Below are 18,903 nucleotides of genomic sequence, written 5' to 3' on the forward strand. Positions count from 1 at the left end.
AGGTCATTGATTCATAGTGTGTTTCAGGCCAGCCTGGACTACAGTTGCGTTAACTGAAAGAGACCTTGTTTCAAAACTCAAACAAAAAGCCTAAAAGATAGGACACAGTGGAGAACATAGCCTTTTATCCAAGAAGCAAAAGGCATTGACATCCTTGAGAATGGCCAAGAGTAGGAGGAGAACTTCCGTTCCTATATCTCTGCAAAGCGTCCCTGCTTCAAAAGACAAATGGAAAACAAACTTTAAAAGAGCCAGGATGAGGTGGGCATCTGGGAGACTACATTCTCCAGCATGCATTGCTGCTCTAGGGCGCAGACAGTGATGGAAGAGACTACGTTACTTTTGCGACAGGAATAGGCGGGGCGTGCGACTACATAACCCAGGATGCAAAGGACCTCAACTTTGCCCGGCGTCTGACGCTTTCTGATGACTGGTGCTCCTGGCTAAAGAGATCCGAGGGGTGGACAATGCTTCCGCTAGGAACCCGCACGGCCTCTCGGACCGTGACATTTCGAAAGACGAAGGAAAGTAGACGAGCATCACCCTGTCTCTAAGTTAGAGTAGTTTGTGCGCAGGGTGGCAATGCATTAACGGGCTCCCTTCTGTGTTTTTTTGTTTCCCGGAGGCAATGACCAGCCAGTCCCCATAGGTCGAACACCTCGAAGGCAGATGTCTTCGAGTCCCAAATCGAAGTTCCCAACGTCTACCCAGTAGCTTGCACCCGGGTGCGCAGGCGCCCGGGCTCGGACCCAGTCCCTTAGGGCTGATGAGCGGCAATTGGCCTGAGCCCCGCAAACTAGGAGTCTGGATTGGTGGTTGCTAGCAGGAGCCTGGTTTCTTCCTCGACTTCTGCGAGTGATTAGTGTGTGATTGGTTTAAATCCGCGGGTACCCGTCGGCGATTGGACGGCTGTTGCGGCCAGCGCGCCGCCATTGGCTGGGCGCTAGGGCCATCCCTCCACCAAAGCGGGCAGCGAATGGTGAAATGGGAACTGGGAGGGGAAAGGCCGCGACGTGAGCGCGCGACCTCGGGCGCCATTTTGTCGAGAAAACAAGCGGAGTTAACCGAAGAGGGGGGTCGAGGAGAGCCGGAGTCGAGGACCCAGGAGTTTCCTGTGTCCAGTGCTGCCGGAGCCGCCTGAGGTGAGGCGGGCTGGGGCTGCGGTTGGGGGTGGCGGAGGCTGGGAGTGTCAAGCTCGGGACGCGGGTCCGGGTGGGAGCGGTACCGGGGGTGGGATGGACTGGGGACCCTGGAAGCCTTTTTCCGGGGCGTCGGGACTTGGGCAGGCGAGCCGGAGACGTGGAGCCAAGGCGGGAGGGGACGGACTCGGCCCGCTCGCGGCGGCTTTGCTCTCTGGAGAAGGGAGACCCGGGGCTCACGTTCCTAGATTCGGAGCGCCGGGGCGCGGGTGAGCAGCTCCGGAGCCGCTCGGCCTGGAGGCCTTGCCTGGAGGCTTCGAGGATGGCGGCGGCGGAGGTGGCAGTTCGGATCCCAGGGCCTCGGCTCGCCGCGCGCGCAGGGCTGCAGCCTCCTCGGAGCGCACGAGCTCCTCAACTGTCCCTTTCCTCCCGGGCTCCCGGATGGGGGGCGATGGGCGCGGGCGCCCGCGGCCTACCTAGGTTCCTCGGCGGGCGGGCGGGCCAGGGACCGGGTTTGGAGTTGCTGCCGATTCGTAGCGCTTTCCGGGGACTCCCTCCCCTCCTGCGCCCCCCAGCACGTTGTCAAGCCCCTGGCTTTCGGCTGCTTGGCGGTGGGAGGGGCGGGCGGGCGGGAGCGAGCACTTCCGTGTTACACTTCTCGCCACAGGTTTTTTGTTCCACTCGCGCGCCCCGGCGCTCGCACTTTCTAACAAGTCGGTACCCCCCCTCCCCCCAACTTAAGTCACCTAGGTCCCTGTGCGATTGGTAGTGTTGGTTCTGCCTGTCCCAACGCCCCCAACCCTCCAACCGGCAACTCCCGGCAGATGCCCACCAGTGAGCAGAATGCTTGTGGGTCTTGATTTCGTGCAGATCTTGGAGAGATCTTAGGCTAAGCCTAAGGCTAATAAGCAAACACATTTGGCCATGCCACCAGGTCTGGGAGCTCACCCACCTGTGCTCACAGACATTACTTGCAGGAGGAGTGGAGTGCTTTGTAGGTTTTGAAAAGAAGTGCTTTTCAAAGTGTTGTATGGAAAATTAAGCTTCATGAGAGGTAAACGTTCCCCAGAAGTCACCTCCACAAATATCACACTCCCACTTTCCGTGGACATTTAATCCAGGCAGGCCTTGTATCAGTGAGCGCCCCAGATGTCGAGTTTCTTTGGGAGCTTATATACTTTTTTTTCCTCTCTATTCAAAGCCGAGTAACAGTACTTGAGTTTTCCCGTTTTGTTGCAGTTCGATCCTTTGTGATTACAATGGAGAGAGGGGAAAAAACCCAACAACAATCAGCCAATAATTGAGTGAGTGTACTCCTTATTAGAGAAAATACCAGCATTTCCCTCATGACCTCTCTTTGGAAAAGGAGTATACATGTGTGAAAATGGTGGAGGTAGAAATGGGACCTGTTTTCAGTGATGTGTGAGGACATTACAGATGGTTGTCCCATGGCAGGAAGACGAGCTGATGATAGCAAGCAGGGCCTTTGCCTGAATGGCAGGATGTTAGTAAAGGTTCTTTTTGCGGGCAGAGCGGCTGACTTGGGAATTTGGTTCTTTTTCACCTGGTCCTGGCTGTTTGTTTAGTGGAAGCAAGTCTAGAATCGAAACACACACACAAATCTGACCTTTAGCTGGGTGTGGTGACACTGGCTGCTTGTAATCCCAGCAGTACAGAATGGGGCATGAAGCTCATTGTGATTTCTTTACAGCCTAGGCTACATATTAAAGCCTTGTCTCAGCAACAAAAACAGTGGAAAAAAAACCAGGCTGAGTGGGGAGGATCCTAGTCACTAATACCTGAAAGTATTTTTTTAAACCCAAGATTAAAATTTGTGGAATAACACACACACACAGAGTGAGTTTAGCGTTCTTGTGCCATAGCTCATGCGAGGAGAGGTCTAAGAATAGGAGTCAGTATTCTGATGCTTAGTTAAATGTAAAGGATGGATCTCTGGTCCTCACGCTTGTGTGGCAAATGCTTTTACCTTTTGAGCCATCTCGAGGCCTTTAACAATTATAGTCTTAGAAGCTGGCTGTATATTTTTGGTGACTTTTTATTTTATTATTTGTGTGTGTGCTGTTCATATGTATGAGTACCATGTGCATGCCTGGTTCCTGAAGAGTTCAGCAGAGGGAGTTGGATCCTGTGGAACTGGGATTATGGTTGGGTTGGCTTGTAGTTAGGGGAGCCTCAAGTTCAGAGTCCTGTCTCAGTTCACTAAGTGACATACAGCAGTGTTAGATTATAGACACTCACAGATTCATCACCTCGTAACCTAGCTCTGCTCTGTCTCTTTAAAGCACATTTATCGTGTGTGCGTGGGTTTATGTTGGTATGGTGAGTGCACCCCACAGTACTCAGATGAAGCTTAGACGACAACTTTGAAGAGTGGGTTCTCTTCTACTGTTTTGGTCCCAAGCAGAGAACGCAGGCAGTCAGGCTCGGTGGCAGGTGCCTCTACCTACTAGTATACTGCACTTGTCCCCATTTGATGCTTCTTGAATTAACCAAAATAATATCTGCCCTTTTGAAATGGCATGTTTGTGGACACACACTCACACTCTGTATGTGTTGTTGGGGCTGAACACAAGACCTTAACATGCTAGGCAAATGCTCTCTACCCTGAGCTGTGTGTTTTGCTCCTTGTTGGCACTCCCCCCGCCCCAAGTACTCATTGTGAAGCACAGGCTAATCTTGGACTCGTCCTGCTGCCCCGCTTCCCAAATGTGGCCATCACTATTTTTTTTTTTTTAAAGATTTATTTATTTATTATATGTAAGTATACTGTAGCTGTCTTCAGACACTCCAGAAGAGGGCACCAGATCTCGTTACGGATGGTTGTGAGCCACCATGTGGTTGCTGGGATTTGAACTCTGGACCTTTGGAAGAGCAGTCGGGTGCTCTTACCCACTGAGCCATCTCACCAGCCCCACTATTTTTTTTTAAGATTTTTTTTTTTTAATTATTATTATATGTAAGTACACTGTAGCTGTCTTCAGATGTGCCAGAAGAGAGCATCAGATCTCATTACAGGTGGTTGTGAACCACCATGTGGTTGCTGGGATTTAAACTCAGGACCTTTGGAAGAGCAGTCAGTGCTCTTAACCTCTGAGCCATCTCCAGCCCCAGTGGCCATCACTTCTGTTTTGGGTTTATTTATTACTTACTTGTTTTGATTTATTTATTTATAGGCAGAATTTCTCTGTAGACCTTGCTCTCCTGGAACTGACTCAGTTTGTATACCAGGCAGGCCTCGAACTTAGAGATCCTCCTGCTTCTTCCCCCAAAGCTCTGGGATTAAAGGTTTGCCACCACCTGGCATGTTTTGGTATATTTTTAATAAAAGATATATGTGTATATAAGTATGCCTTCTTGCCTTAACCACTCCTAAGAACAAAAAATTATAAAGAATTAGCTTAAACAATGGGGCTAGTGACTCAGGCCTATAGCTCCAGCACTGAGGCTCAGGCAGGAGGATGGGGAGTTCAAGGCCAGCTTCAACTCACAATTAGCCTTGGTTCAGGAGACCCTGTCTCAAGGGAAAAAAGGTATTAGCTGTACACTTCTTAAATGACACTGAATAAGTTTTCCTGTTTCAAAGTGAAATCCCAGTAAGGTTTTTGTTTTGTGGTATCTGGGATCTAGCATATACCAGGGAATCTTCTGCCAAACAACAGTCCTAACTCCCAGGAATATTATGTTAAGATGTTGTTTATAGGGAGCCCAACAGTGCTTTTCTGGTGGTTCAGTTTTATTACATGTGTAGGTTTGGAAGCCAGTAGACATCTTTGTAGGAGTCAGTTCTTCTCATCTGGTGGGTCCTGAGAATTGAACTCAAGTTATCAGTCTTTTCCCATCCAGGCACCTCAATGTTTTTATCTTGAGGTGGGGGTCTCACTATATATTGCACTAGCAGTAGAAAGTACTGGCCTGGATCTCATACAGTGCCCCAGCTCTCAGGTGTTGGGATAAAGGATGCTAGCCACCAGATTGGGCTGGCTCACTTTTCTTAAGCATGTTTCAAAGACCAAAATGACCTCCACTGTGCCTAGTTTTTTTATGTTAATATTTATATGTAAGAATATAGCCAGCTGGGCGTGGTGGCGCACGCCTTTAATCCCAGCACTTGGGAGGCAGAGGCAGGCGGATTTCTGAGTTCGAGGCCAGCCTGGTCTACAAGGTGAGTGCCAGGACAGCCAGGGCTACACAGAGAAACCCTGCCTCGAAAAACCAAAAAAAAAAAAAAAAAAAAAAAGAATATAGCCAAACAAATAAAAGTCATTTGTTGAAAAGTACTTTTTTGAGAAGGTAGTAATTAATCTGAGATCTTGTGTTAGGGTTTCTGCAAGCAGCCTCTGGAAGGGTAGGACAGTGTAGGTTTAAGAAGTTAATTTCCAGCCGGGCGTGGTGGCGCATGCCTTTAATCCCAGCACTCGGGAGGCAGAGGCAGGTGGATTTCTGAGTTCGAGGCCAGCCTGGTCTACAAAGTGAGTTCCAGGACAGCCAGGGCTATACAGAGAAACCCTGTCTTGAAAAACCAAAAAAAAAAAAAGAAGTTAATTTCCAGGGCTTGGATATGGGGAAAGTTGGGAGCAAAGTTGTCCATTGATCTTCACATATTTGCTGTGGCATGGGTTATACACACATATAACAAATTTTTTTTTTTGAAAGGTCAAGATTTTATTGTCTTCATAACAAAATCTGCTTAGAACTGGATCACTTGGCCCTTTCTCTTCTTGTCGCCTCCCAATTCAAAATGCTTGCATCTCTTAATAGCCAGCATCCTCTTAGATCTGCAGTTGGGCTCAACACACTCCAGTCTCAGCACAATCTTCTTTGTAGTTTTAGCCTTTTTGCGGAAAATAGGCTTAGTCTGCCCACCATAGCCACTCTGTTTCCTGTCATAACGCCGCTTTCCCTGGGCATACAAAGAATCCTTGCCCTTCTTGTACTGTGTCACCTTGTGGGGTTGGTGCTTCCCACATTTCTTGCAGAATGTCCGGCGGGTTTTAGGCACGTTCACCATGTTCGCAGGAGCGCTAGCAGCTCGGAAAGAGCCACATATAACAAATTTCAAGCTAAGGCAGGAGAACTCATAGTAACATCCTATCTTGGAAAACCAGATTTCCATAGTAAGATGAGGATCTCTTATTGGATCTCCATACTAAGATCCTATCTTCCAAAATCAAAAACAAAACATTCCAGTCTTTCATGTGGGAAGCTCAACTTCTAGAATGTGGTTTAATTTTGTTAACTTGTTAAAATGCAATTTCTAGAGATTGGGTTAGACAATAAACTGTAGGGCAACACTGGTTGTCATTGTAGTCCATTCACCAAGGAGGCTGAGACTATAATATCTTGTTTGTTTCTAGACAGGGTTTCTCTGGCTGTCCTGGAACTCACTCTGTAGACCAGGCTGGTCTCAAACTCAGAAATTCTCCTGCCTCTGCCTCCCGAGTGCTGGGATTAAAGGCGTGAGCCACCACGGCCCGGCTGAGACTGATATCTTGAGTAGTAGAGCAACAGGAAAGTTGAAAGTGAAAGCCTGCCTCAAACACAGAACTTTGTGTGGGACGTGATGATCACCTAGTTACAGGAGATGTTGAGTGATTGATGCTACTTTGAAGAACACAACATAGATTTTGTGAATGCAGGCACAAATGGCCTTGGCATTAGTGTGGCTGTCAGAGGACAGCCTCAAGGGTTGGCCTTCACTTGCCACTTTCACCGTCTGTTGTTTTCTACTGCATATGCCTGGCCAGCTGGCCCACAAGTCCTGGGAGTTCTTTCTACACCAGGATTATGATGGGCACTACAGTTCCTAGCTTTAACTGTGAGTTCTGGAGATTGGAATTCAAGTCCTCATGTGTAGGTAGGAAGCACTTTTAACCAGCTCACCATGTAAATTTTCTTTCTGGAAATAGAGCCACCTTGTATAGCTCTGGCTAATTTGGAATTTGTGATGTGAACAGGCTGACCTCAGACTTGGAATGCTCTTCCCACATGCTGGGATTAGAGGCGTGTCCACAACACTGTCTTCCATTTTTTTTGTTAAGATTATATATATGTGTGTGTGTATGCATGTGCATGACGAGAGTTGTAGGTGATCTGCTAGATGTGGGTGTCGGAAAGTGAGTCTGAGTCCTGTAAGAGCAGAAGTACTCTCCCCTAACTGCTGTGCCACCCCCCACCTACAGTCTTGGCTTTCCTTCTCCCTCTTCCTTCTCTCTGAGATAGCCTTGTTGTGATTTAGTCTCTGTGGGTCTACAACTGGAACCTTGATGCCTTAGGCCGCCTGGGCATAGGGGTGCAACTCTACACTCCTATGTTTGCCTCTGTCTTTTGGGGTGAGGGGATTAGGTACCCCCGGCTGACTTGGAATTCATTGTGTAGACTAGGTATCTACTTGCCTTTGCCTTTGAGTGCTGTGATTAAAGGTGTGTTTCACTGTGCCTAGTTTGCTTCTGAAGTGTTTGTTATATTAAGAAGTCTTGAGGTGGGAGGGGCTTCAAGGGAGGAATACCCTTGGGCTGCTTTGGTTTTATTTTTAAATTGTGTATGTTTTGGAGAGTTAGCCATAGTCCTTTTAGAATTTACAGGATTACTTTTCTTTTTCTTTTTTTCCCCCCAGAGACCAGGTTTCTTTTATCCTTTTCTTTTCTTTCTTTCTTTCTTTCTTTTTTTTTTTTTTTAAAGATTTATTTTTTGTGAATACAGTGTCACTCTTCAGACACATCAGAAGAGGGCATCAGATCCCATTACAGATGGCTGTGAGCCACCATGTGGTTGCTGGGAATTGAAGTCTGGACCTCTGGAAGAAAAGTCAGAGAAAGAAAGTCAGAAGAAAACCGCTGAGCCATCTCTCCAGTCCCCTAATACAAGATTTCTCTGGAACTTATCTTGCAAACCAGGCTGGCCTTAAACTCAGAGATCCATATGCCTCTTTCAGTTTTGAGATTAAAGGTGTGTGCATCACCATGTCCAGCTGTATACAGTTGCTTCCTATGCTGGAAATCTTGGTGATCTTGAATAGGTTGAATTGCATTATCTTGCTCAGGGGTCTGCATTCACCCATAGTAATATCTGTATGATCTTTACAACAACAACAAGCCAATAATGAAGTTTTTGTGTGTGTTTGGTTGGTTGGTTTTTCGGTTTTTCAAGACAGGGTTTCTCTGTGTAGCGATGGTTGTCCTGGAACTCACTTTGTAGACCAGGCTGGCATCGAACTTAGAAATCCGCCTGCCTCTGCCTCCCAAGGGCTGGGATTAAAGGCGTGCGCCACCACTGCCCGGCTGTATTTTTTCATTTGTATGGGTGTTTTGCCCACATGTGTGCATCTGTGTCTGGTGCTCTTAAAGACCAGAAGGAGATATCATATTTCCCAAATTGAAGTTAATCAGTTGAGAAGCTGCCACATAGGGGCTGTGAATAAACCCAGGTTCTTTGGAAGAATGGCCATTGCTCTTACGCACTGACTCATCTCTCCAATCCCTTATCTGCATGTTCTTGAAGCAGGGAGACAGGTGCACAGACGTGTTCTTGTGGCACTTGTTGAATTGTGGTTTTAGACATAGCTGAGGTAATCTTGGTGCGTGACAGTGGTTCTCTGTGTATTTATTCATGGTGGTCACCACACTCAACAGGCTCATCCCTCAGATGGAGACTTAGCAGTGAGAGGGTCCCTTGAAGGGTAGACCAGTATTTTTGTTGTACTAAGGAAGCCATTTTCTCCTAGGAAGTACGTGGGGCTGCTTTTGATAAGCACTTATTATGAACCTCTGCTTCCTTCTCAACAACAACCTGAGAAAAGTGTGGCATCCTAGGTCCAGGTTTCCTTTCCAGGGGGATGGTGGGAAGGAGGGAGGGAGGGACAGACAGACACTGAGATACACTGTCTTTGTACAGGAGAGTGTGCTTGAAGGTAATGTAGGTCAGGAAGAACTGGGTGTTGTCAGTGTTTTCCTTTCACTTTGAGCCAGGGTTTCTTTGTTCACTGTACTTGATGCTAGGCTAGCTGAGTTTGGAGCTTCAGGGGATTTCCCACCTCTCCCTACCATCCTGCTGTAGGAGCATTGGGATTACAGACACCTGCTACCATGCTCAGCTTTATGTGGGCTCTGGGGATTTAAACTCAGGTCCTAATGTTTATGCAGCAAGCTTTACCCATGTAGTCATTTCTCAGCCCTGGTGTTTTTTTTGTTTTTTTTTTTTTTTGTTTTTTTTTTTTGTTTTGTTTTTTTTTTTTTTTGTTTTTTGAGACAGAGTTTCTCGGCTGTCCTGAAACTCACTTTGTAGACCAGGCTGGCCTCGAACTCAGAAGTCCGCCTGCCTCTGCCTCCTGAGTGCTGGGATTAAAGGCGTGCGCCACCTCGCCCGGCTACAGCCCTGTTATTTAAAGAGTGTGTATGTGTGTAACTAGAGACCAGGGGTGTTGGATCCTCTGGAACTGAAGTTAGAGGTGGTTGTGAGCCAGCCACCTGACATGGGAACCAAACTTGGGTCATCTGAGAGAAGCAAGTCCCCTCTCCTCCCCTCCCTTCCCCTGTTTTGTTTTTTCAATACAGAGTTTCTCTGTGTAGCCATGGCTGTCTTAGAACTCACTGTATAGACCAGGCTGGCCTCAAACTCAGAAATCCTGCCTCTGCTTCCCAAGTGCTGGGATTAAAGGCATGTATGTGTCACCACTGCCCAGCAAGTACTTTCAACCATTGAGCCATCATTCCAGCCTTCCTAAAAATATTTCTGGCACAGGGCATTACTAAACCCAAGAATAGGATTTTTAAACATTCACAATGTTTTATTACAATTTTTTATTGGGGGCGGTACTCTGCCCGCTCCAGTGTCCTTGTGGGGATCAGCGATAACATGTGGGAATTGGTTCTCTTCACCATGTGGCTCCCTGGTATCAAACTTAGGTTTTCATGCTTGGGGCAAGTACTTACTGAGTGAGCCATCTTACAGCCTCAAGAGCACATAACTAAAGACAGTATGCATGTGCCATGGCATCCATAGTGCAGGTCAGAGGACCACTTAAGAGGCTGTTCTCTCTCAATGCACTGCAGGGCTTTTACTGCGGAGGCATCTTATCTCACTAGAACACTTAATTTTTGAAGCTGAATGTGATGATACATGGCTGTAATCCCATTTACTTAAGAGGCAGAGATGTGCGTGGATCACATGTTGGATATATGAGTTGAAGGCTAGTGCTAGATCTACTGTATCCAGAGGCCAACATCTTTGGGTGCATGTGGTATATACTACTTCACATTTGTGTAATTGTGCTTTTAGCTGGGCCGGCAGGGGTACAGATGCAGTGCATGCATTCATTGTTCTGCCTGGGGTATTTCTGAGAATGTAACCCTTTCTTTTTTTCAAGCAGATATCTATCCTAGTTAGGTGAAAGTGTTAGATATTAAAGTTATCTGTGCATGTGAGTGCTGGTTGCCTATGGTGCCGGAAGAGTTTTACTCCCATGGCTCTTATGTGGGTGCTGAGAACAGAAGTCTGATCCTCTAGTATGGGCTTCTAAGTTCTGAGCCATCTCTTCATCACCAAGTGAGGTTTTAGTTTATCTCTGGTGGTCAAAATTAATTGGCACTAATTTGTTTAAACATTCTAACCTAGCTTTGAAATATTTGTATGTAGCCTTTTTTGTTTTGCTTTTTTTGTTACTTGGTTTTTTGTTTTTTGTTTTTTTTTTCCGAGACAGGGTTTCGCTGTGTAGCCCTGGCTGTGTATGTAGCCTTTTGAGTCCGTACCTGTCTTTGGTTTCAGTGACTAATCTCTACCTTCCAACACACACAGACTTTTTTTTTCTTTCAGAGAAAGGCTCTCTCTAGCCCTGACTGGCCTGGGTCTTGTTTCGTAGAATGGGCTTGGTTCTAGCTCACAGAACTTCCATCATCCACTTCTGCTTCTTGAGTGCTGGGCTTAAAGGTGTATGCCACCACATCTGGCCACAGGGCCTCCCATATTATAAACTGATTGGCTCTACACCTAAGAACCATCCCCCTTCCCCCAAGCCTCCTAGTAGCTTGGACTACTACTAGTAGCTATGCATCATCACACTTTACCTTATTTCTTTTAAAGTTTTTGTTTTTTCTAAAAAAATTAATTACTAAATTTTCTGAGTGTGAATGTTTTGTATGTGCCATTTTATGCCTGGTGCTCACTAATGCTTGTGAGCCACCATGTGGGTGCTGGGAATTAGACCCAGGTCCTCTGTGTCATCTCTCCAGCCACTTGGCCTCTTGGTTTATTAAGGTTACTGTTGGTACTCTGTCTTCAGTTATATATCTTTTTTGGGGGGGGGGTGGTTTCGAGACAGGGTTTCTCTGTGTAGCCCTGGCTGTCCTGGCACTCACTTTGTAGACCAGGCTGGCCTCAAACTCAGAAATCCGCCTGCCTCTGCCTCCCGAGTGCTGGTATTAAAGGTGTGCGCCACCACGCCCAGCTTTTTTTTTTTTTTTTGAGATAGTGTCTTTTTATGTAGTCCCAGCAGTTTAGAACTCTGTAGATCAAAATAGCCTTGAACTCAGATCTGCCTGCCTCTTTTCCTGAGAGCTGGGATTAAACGTGTGTGCCATAACACTTGGCCCTAGTGGCTGGAGATACATAGTTACCAGTAACATTATTGATACATGAATGTGTGTAAAGACATCTCTTGAATGGGCCTCAGAGACAAAACATTTTCAGACTTTGACTACATTGTTGTATTTACTTTGTGTGAATGTTTTTTGCCTGCAAGTATGTATCTTTTCCATGTGTGTGCCAGGAGCCCTCAGATCAGAAGAGGATGTTGATATTGAACCCTTTGGAACTGGATTCTATGGGTGGTCCTGAGCCACCACTATTTGGATATTGGGAATAGACTTAGGTGTCCTCAGCAACTGCTATTAAAACTGTTGAGGCAGATCTCTAGTCATTTGTTTCCCTTTTTTTAAAAAAAGATTTATTATATCTAAGTACACTGTAGCTGTCTTCAGATGCACTAGAAAAGGGCGTCGGATCTCATTACAAATGGTTGTGAGCCACCATGTTGCTGGGATTTGAACTCAGGACCTTTGGAAGAGCAAAGTGATCTTAACCACTGAGCCATCTCTCCAGCCCTTGTTTCCCTTTTTAAAAAGCCCTCACATGGTGGCTCACAACCATCCATAACAAGATCTGACTCCCTCTTCTGGAGTGTCTGAAGACAGCTACAGTGTACTTACATAGAATAAATAAATCTTTAAAAAACAAACAAACAAAACCCTCATCTTGCCTCGTCATCTTGCCTGGCAGTGATTTGACATGCCTTTAATCCCAGCACTTGGGAGGCAGAGGCAGGTGGATTTCTGAATTTGAGGCCAGCCTGGTCTACAGAGTTCCAGGACAGCCAGGGCTATACAGAGAAACCCTGCCTTGAAAAACAAAACAAAACCAACCAACCAAGCAACAACAACAAAAAAACCCTCATTTTTCAACGGGGCATGGTAATGCCCGCATCTGTAGTTTTGTGGGTCTCCAGACAGAAACAGGAAGATTTCCTGTCAGTCTAAGCTACTAGTGATACATATCTTTAGAAAGACACTTTACCAGGTTATGTTTTACCAGCCTAGAAATTGAATATGTCCACTGGGCCTACAAAAAACTACAAAAAGTGGGGCTGGAGGGATGGCACTGACTGCTCTTAGAGGTTCTGAGTTTAATTCCCAGCAACCACATGGTGGCTCATAACCTTCTGAAAAGGGATCTGATGCCCTCTTCTGGTGTGTCTGAAGACAGCTACAGTGTACTCACATACATAAAATAATCTTAAAAAAAAAAAACTACAAAAACGTCTACAAATCTATAATCATCCTCCTTGGTATTGCAGGTGTGTGTCTCTCTGTGCCAGCTTAGCTTATGTCTAGTTAGTATGTTTCTGATTTACCTCTTTCAAGCCTTTCTTAGCCATTTGTTTTATACTCTTTAGTTTGTGGTTTATCTAACTTCTTTTTGCAAAAGTGTGACTTTGTGTCTGTATACAAAGAGTCCTGCATATTCTAAATGTTTAAGCAAAATGCAGACTAATATACATATTGCATTGCCCGGAATGTGTGTCACTGACTCATGGGTATTTTTTTTAGGTTTATTTATTTATTTATTTATTTATTTTTGTTTTGCAAGACAGGGTTTTCTGTGTAGCCCTGGCTGTCCTGGAACTCACTCTGTAGACCAGGCTGGCCTCGAACTCAGAGATCTGCCTGCCTCTGCCTCCCAAGTGCTGGGATTAAAGGCGTGCGCCACCATGCCTGGCTAGGTTTATTTTATGAGTGCTTTATCTGCATGTACAACTGTGGGCCAGAAGGGGGCATCAGATCCCTTTATAGATAGTAATGAGCAATCATGTGGTTGCTGGGAATTAAACTCAGGACCTCTGGAAGAGCAGTTAGTGCTCTTAACTGCTAAGCCATCTCTCCAGCCCTCGTGGGTATTCTCATTTTCTCTAAGTTTTATTTTATCTGAGAACACTGTAGCTGTCTTTGCAGAAACCAGAAGAGGACATCGGATCCCATTACAAATGGTTATGAGCCACCATGTGGTTGCTGGGAATTGAACTCAGGACCTCTGGAAGAGTATTCAGTCCTCTTACTCTAGTACATGAATATTCTTTGCTGACAAGTATTGCAGTTGACAATAATTTTGTATGTTATTAGAAACTTTTGAAGAGTGTAGATTATTAGAAGATTGCCTTTCCTGAGGATTTTAAGTGAAAGTCTCTAAGTAATCACTGTTAATCAAGACCACATTTTTCTTTGGTCTAACAAACTTGTGCTTGGTAGCTGTTTTTATATTTACCATTAAAAAACACAATAAAACTGGAATCCTTCTATTCAGTTCTGCAACTTTTCCCATAACAACATGGTTTACATTAACATCTGGTAGCTATGATTATCTGTTAGGTATTATTTAGAATACCTAATGTTCAAGAGATTCTTCTTTTGGGTGGTGTTCTCCAGTGAAAACGTGAATGTTCTTTCTTAAGCTTTTCATTCCACAGGATACAAAGTGAGTGTTTTGAGAAAACTCCATTAAGTGGTGATTTTTGCTGTTGGACAAAGTTCTGTGGACTGCAGATAACCTTGGTGCCAGTGGAATGTCTGGCTATTCCTACTGTTTTTGGAGAATTACTCAAAATGTCTTTGTCCCCTGTGATTACTATTTTGCTTTTTAATTGTCTTTTTTTTTTTTTTTTTTGGTTTGTTTTTTTAAGGGGGAGGAGATGTTGCTGGGGCCCAAACCCAGGGCTTTTTGTGGGCAGACCAGCCAGCCCTCTATTACTGAGTATTATCTCCAGCCCACTGAATAGTCATGTCTTACATTTACTTAACTTTTTTTTTTTTTTTTTTCCTGAGACAGGGTTTCTCTATGTAGCTCTGGCTGTCCTGGAACTCACTCTGTAGACCAGGCTGGCCTCGAACTCAGAAATCCCCCTGCCCATGCTTCCCAAGTGCTGGGATTAAAGGCATGCACCACCACGCCAGGCTTTTACTTAACAATATTACTCTTCAGGTATAGTTGACTTGTGTTGCATCGCTGTGACATATTAGTGTTGTTTCTTTTTGTGAGTGTGTTTGTTCTGCTCTTCTGAAAAGGTCCTGAGTTCAAATTCCAGCAACCACATGGTGGCTCACAGCCATCTGAAATGAGATCTGGTGCCCTCTTCTGGTGTGTCTGAAGACAGCTACAGTGTACTTAGCCAGGCCTACTGGAGTGATCAACCTTCATTTCCAGCTACCACATGATGGCTTACAACCATCAGTAAGGCCACAGTGTACCCGCATACATTAAATAAATAAATAAATAAATAAATAAATAAATAAATAAATAAATCTTTAAGAGAATAGTGTCAGTTAAGAGTGGGAAGACATTGCAAACACATAAATAAAACAAATGAAACCATGTCCTCTGGAAGAGCAGTCACTGCCCTACCTCACCCTCTGAGCTCTCTCTTCAGCCCTAAGAATACAGTCTTAATCAGATTTCAAGGTTCAAGATTATTAGGGTGACAAATGTTTCATGACTTGTAAGAAGATAAAGGCTTAATTCTCATGAATTTGGGCCTGGAGAGATGGCCCAGTGGTTAAGAGCCCATGTTGCTCTTGGAGAGGACTGAAGCTTGGTCTCCAGGAACTACATGAGGCTACTTTCAACAGTCTATTAACTCCAGCTCAAGGGGTTCCTGGGACCTTTTCTGACCTCCAGAGAAAAAGGCTTGTTTTTGGTTTCGCTAACTACTGCCGAGAGTAATGGCTGGGGATAAACCAGTGATCAACGTGCCATTTTAGCTTTATTACAGTTTGGGGTTTTCATTTTCAGATTTTTTTTTAAATTTAAAAATAAATTTTCATTTTTTGAGACAGGGATTCGATTCTCTGTATTCCTAGCTGTCTTGGAACTCACTCTAGATCAGGCTGGCCTCAAACAATAGAGATCTGCCTTCGTCTGCTTTGCAAGTACTGGGATTAAAGGTGTGCGCCACCTTTTATTTAGATCAGCCACTGCCTGGCTCTAAATTCATTCATTCATTCATTTTTGGAACTTAATATGTAGACAAGGCTGGACTTGAATTCTGGAGATTCTTCTGCCTCTGGCTGCTGAGGGTCTAAATTTTTCTTTTTCTTTTTTTTTTTTTTATTACGTATTTTCCTCAATTACATTTCCAATGCTATCCCAAAAGTCCCCCATCTCCCCCCTAAATTTTTCTTATGAGTACTTTCAACATTGGCTTCTGGGGGGTTTGGTTTTTTGAGACAGGGTTTCTCCATGTAGCCATGGCTTTCCTTGAACTCAACTCTGTAGACCAGGCTGGCCTGGCCTGGAACTCAGAAATCCTCCTGCCTCTGCCTCCCAAGTGCTGGGATCAAAGGCATCATGTGCCACCACTGCCTGATGCTTCTGGAGTTTTTCCTTGGCTTTCAATTAGCCATTTAAATTCCTACAAGATGTAACCTGAAGTATAACTTTAGGATTGTACAATTGTGTGGGTGTCAAGTGAGGCAGTGGAGTCTGGGAATGAGTATATCCTGTTGGAAGGGCACTACAGGAGGTGAGTTTGCTCACACCCTAAGGCTGAGTCAGAAGCACTCTCAGACACAGTTCTGACTTGGTGTACTCCTGGTGCTTCTGAAGTCCTTAGATGATATTGATAAAATAGAGATCTCAAAAGTTTCCAATTGTTTTACTAAATTTAAACTCTTTGAAGAATTGTCTTTGGAAGATTTAGAGATGGCATTTTTATCTTTACTGGTCGAGACATAATTATTTTTTAAAGTGTCCTTAATAACATTTGAAATGAAAGTTATTTAACCTTTCCCCCACAACTGAATTCTGGAATTTTGTATTTATACAGGTGCCATGTTTCAGAACAGAGTAAGACACTTGGTAAAGAAGAACTGAAGACATTTACAGATAACAGAGATAGCCTAATTACAAAGAAAGCATTAACCTGCCTCTGAGGTGACTAAAGGGGAATAATGGTGATTTTGCGCCGGGCTCGGCCGCCTGCTTCCGCCCCAACCAGCAATGAATCTTGACTCGCTCTCGCTGGCCTTGTCTCAAATCAGCTACCTGGTGGACAATTTAACCAAGAAAAACTACCGAGCCAGCCAGCAGGAAATACAGCATGTGAGTACTCCATTCAGAATGTAACAGCAGTGAGGCAAAACAAAGAGCCGGTTGATACTAAGTTGGCAATTGATGTTACTAGGTTGTGTGACAGGTCATAACTTCTGCTTCTTTGTGGTATTTTGCTTTAGAACTGTACATAAAAGACCTTGTGTCAGTCTATGGGTACATTCACAGCTTTTTATTTTTCTATTGAACAAATATGAAGCCAAGTATGCATTTAATTCTAGCACTTGGAAGGCAGAGGCAGGTGAATCTCTATGCATTTGATGCCAGTCTGGTCAGCATACTGAGTTCTTGGCCAGCAAGCCAAGGTTCCATAAAGAAAATCTGAGAAACAAACATTAATAGTAAAAAACACAGTAAAGAAACATGATCTGACTGGGTTCAATGTAGTTCCACCTTTTTCCTCTTCAGCATAAAGAGGGAATGGCTCAGTGGATAAAGTGCTTGTGTTTAAGCATGAAGATGAGCATTCAAATCCCTTAAGCCCATGAGAGAGCTGGGAAACTGGCAGTCTGCCTGTAATCTCAGTTCTCTGGAGGTGGAGACAAGCTTCTTGGGCAGTGTAGATCGGCCAACTAGCCATAATTGGTGAGCTCTGGGTTCAGCCACAGACCCTGCCTCAATCAGTAAAGTATGGTGGAGGGAGACATCTGATGGCAAATTTAGGCCTCTATAGGCACCCTCACATTCATGCAGCTGTGATGGTGCGTGTGTGCTCACAAATCCATGAACACAGAAAAAAGGAGGAAACTGCATTGGAGGTGTAAGATATTCAGTGGTGGAGTGCTTGCTTAGCACAGGTCAGTGACAATTACCTGTGGGCTGTTAGCCATCCTCCTGGGTAGGAAGCTTTGAGTCACAAGCAATGGTGCTGAATGTTTGTGTTCCACTATCAAGTTTGCATCTTTGGGAAGTACCTGTTAAATTTTTTTCCTTCTGGAGCTGGGGAGATGGCTTTGTAGTTAGGAGCACCTGCTGCTCTTTTAGTGAACTGGAATTTGGTTTGTAGTACACACATTGGGTGACTTACAACTCCACTTAAGTCCAGTTCCAGGGTATCTGATGTCCTTGTGTTCACACACACATGAACATACATATAAGAAGCCAGCTCTTGCAGGACGTGGTGGCGCACGCCTTTAATCCCAGCACTTGGGAGGCAGAGGCAGGCGGATTTCTGAGTTCCAGGATAGCCGGGGCTTTACAGAGAAACCCTGTCTCGAAAAACCAAAAAAAAAAAAAAAAGAAGCCAGCTCTTTAAATCCTTACTTTCAGTAGTGTAGATTTTACATGTTAGTATTTTATTCAATTTTTATGAACATTAAGTAGCTAATGTGATGTGCTCCCACATGGAGATTGAAACAGAATTGCTAAAGACGGAAGCAGAAGGATTGTTTGAGACCTGCCCATCCTGTAACTTTTGTTTCAAAAAATTACCAACCCTATATTCTATAGAGGGCTAATATCCAATATATACAAAGAACTCAAGAAGTTAGACTCCAGAGAACCAAATGACCCTATTAAAAAATGGGGAACCAGAGCTAAACAAAGAATTCTCAACTGAGGAATACTGAATGGCTGAGAAGCACCTAAAAAATGTTCAACATCCTTAGTCATCAGGGAAATGTAAATCAAAACAACCCTTAGATTCTACCTCACACCAGTCAGAATGGCTAAGATCAAAAACTCAGGTGACAGCAGATGCTGGCAAGGATGTGGAGAAAGGAACACTCTTCCATTGCTGGCGGAATTGCAAGCTGGTACAACCACTCTGGAAATCAGTTTGGTGATTTTCCTCAGAAAATTGGACACATATTACCATATACCCAGAAGATGCTCCAACATGTAATAAGGACACATGCTCCACTTTGTTCATAACAGCCTTATTTATAATAGCCAGAAGCTGGAAAGAAGCCCGGCTGATGTCCTTCAAGAGAGGAATGGATACAGAAAATGTACATTTTCACAATGGAGTACTACTCAACTATTAAAAATGATGAATTCATGAAGTTCTTAGGCAGTTGGATGGAACTAGGAAATATCCTGAGGTAACCCAATCACAAAAGAACACACACGGTATGTACGCACTGATAGTGGATATTAG

The 18,903-nt window shown here is 44.6% G+C and overlaps 2 protein-coding genes across 8 annotated transcripts in view; one reads left to right on the forward strand and one right to left on the reverse strand.

Annotated features, from left to right (window-relative positions):
• The first annotated feature begins 415 nt into the window (after positions 1-415).
• Cnot1 (CCR4-NOT transcription complex subunit 1) overlaps positions 416-18,903 on the forward strand; it is an 88,042-nt gene continuing 69,554 nt past the window's right edge. For 4 of the 7 annotated variants that reach the window (XM_085843678.1, XM_085843682.1, XM_085843680.1 and 1 more), the window contains exons 1-2: positions 417-1,142; positions 16,522-16,796. In XM_085843678.1, coding sequence (XP_085699804.1) covers positions 16,695-16,796 — 102 coding nt within the window. In that variant the 5' untranslated portion in view covers positions 417-1,142; positions 16,522-16,694. Of the gene's footprint in view, positions 1,143-16,521; positions 16,797-18,903 lie in introns of all 7 variants that reach the window. The other 3 variants (XM_085843679.1, XM_085843683.1, XM_085843681.1) reach the window with 1 other exon arrangement.
• On the reverse strand, positions 5,798-6,196 carry LOC147002355 (large ribosomal subunit protein eL42). Its single transcript, XM_085843677.1, has one exon. The coding sequence runs from the start codon at positions 6,166-6,168 to the stop codon at positions 5,848-5,850; it is 321 nt and encodes a 106-aa protein (XP_085699803.1). The 5' UTR covers positions 6,169-6,196; the 3' UTR covers positions 5,798-5,847.

Source organism: Mus caroli, unplaced genomic scaffold (assembly GCF_978045245.1).
Source record: "Mus caroli unplaced genomic scaffold, Mus_caroli_1 scaffold_10, whole genome shotgun sequence".
Taxonomy (NCBI): domain Eukaryota; kingdom Metazoa; phylum Chordata; class Mammalia; order Rodentia; family Muridae; genus Mus; species Mus caroli.

Coding starts and splice junctions, on each gene's coding strand:
- LOC147002355 (XM_085843677.1), bottom strand. CDS start 6,168: ATGGTGAACGTGCCTAAAACCCGCCGGACATTCTGCAAGAAATGTGGG.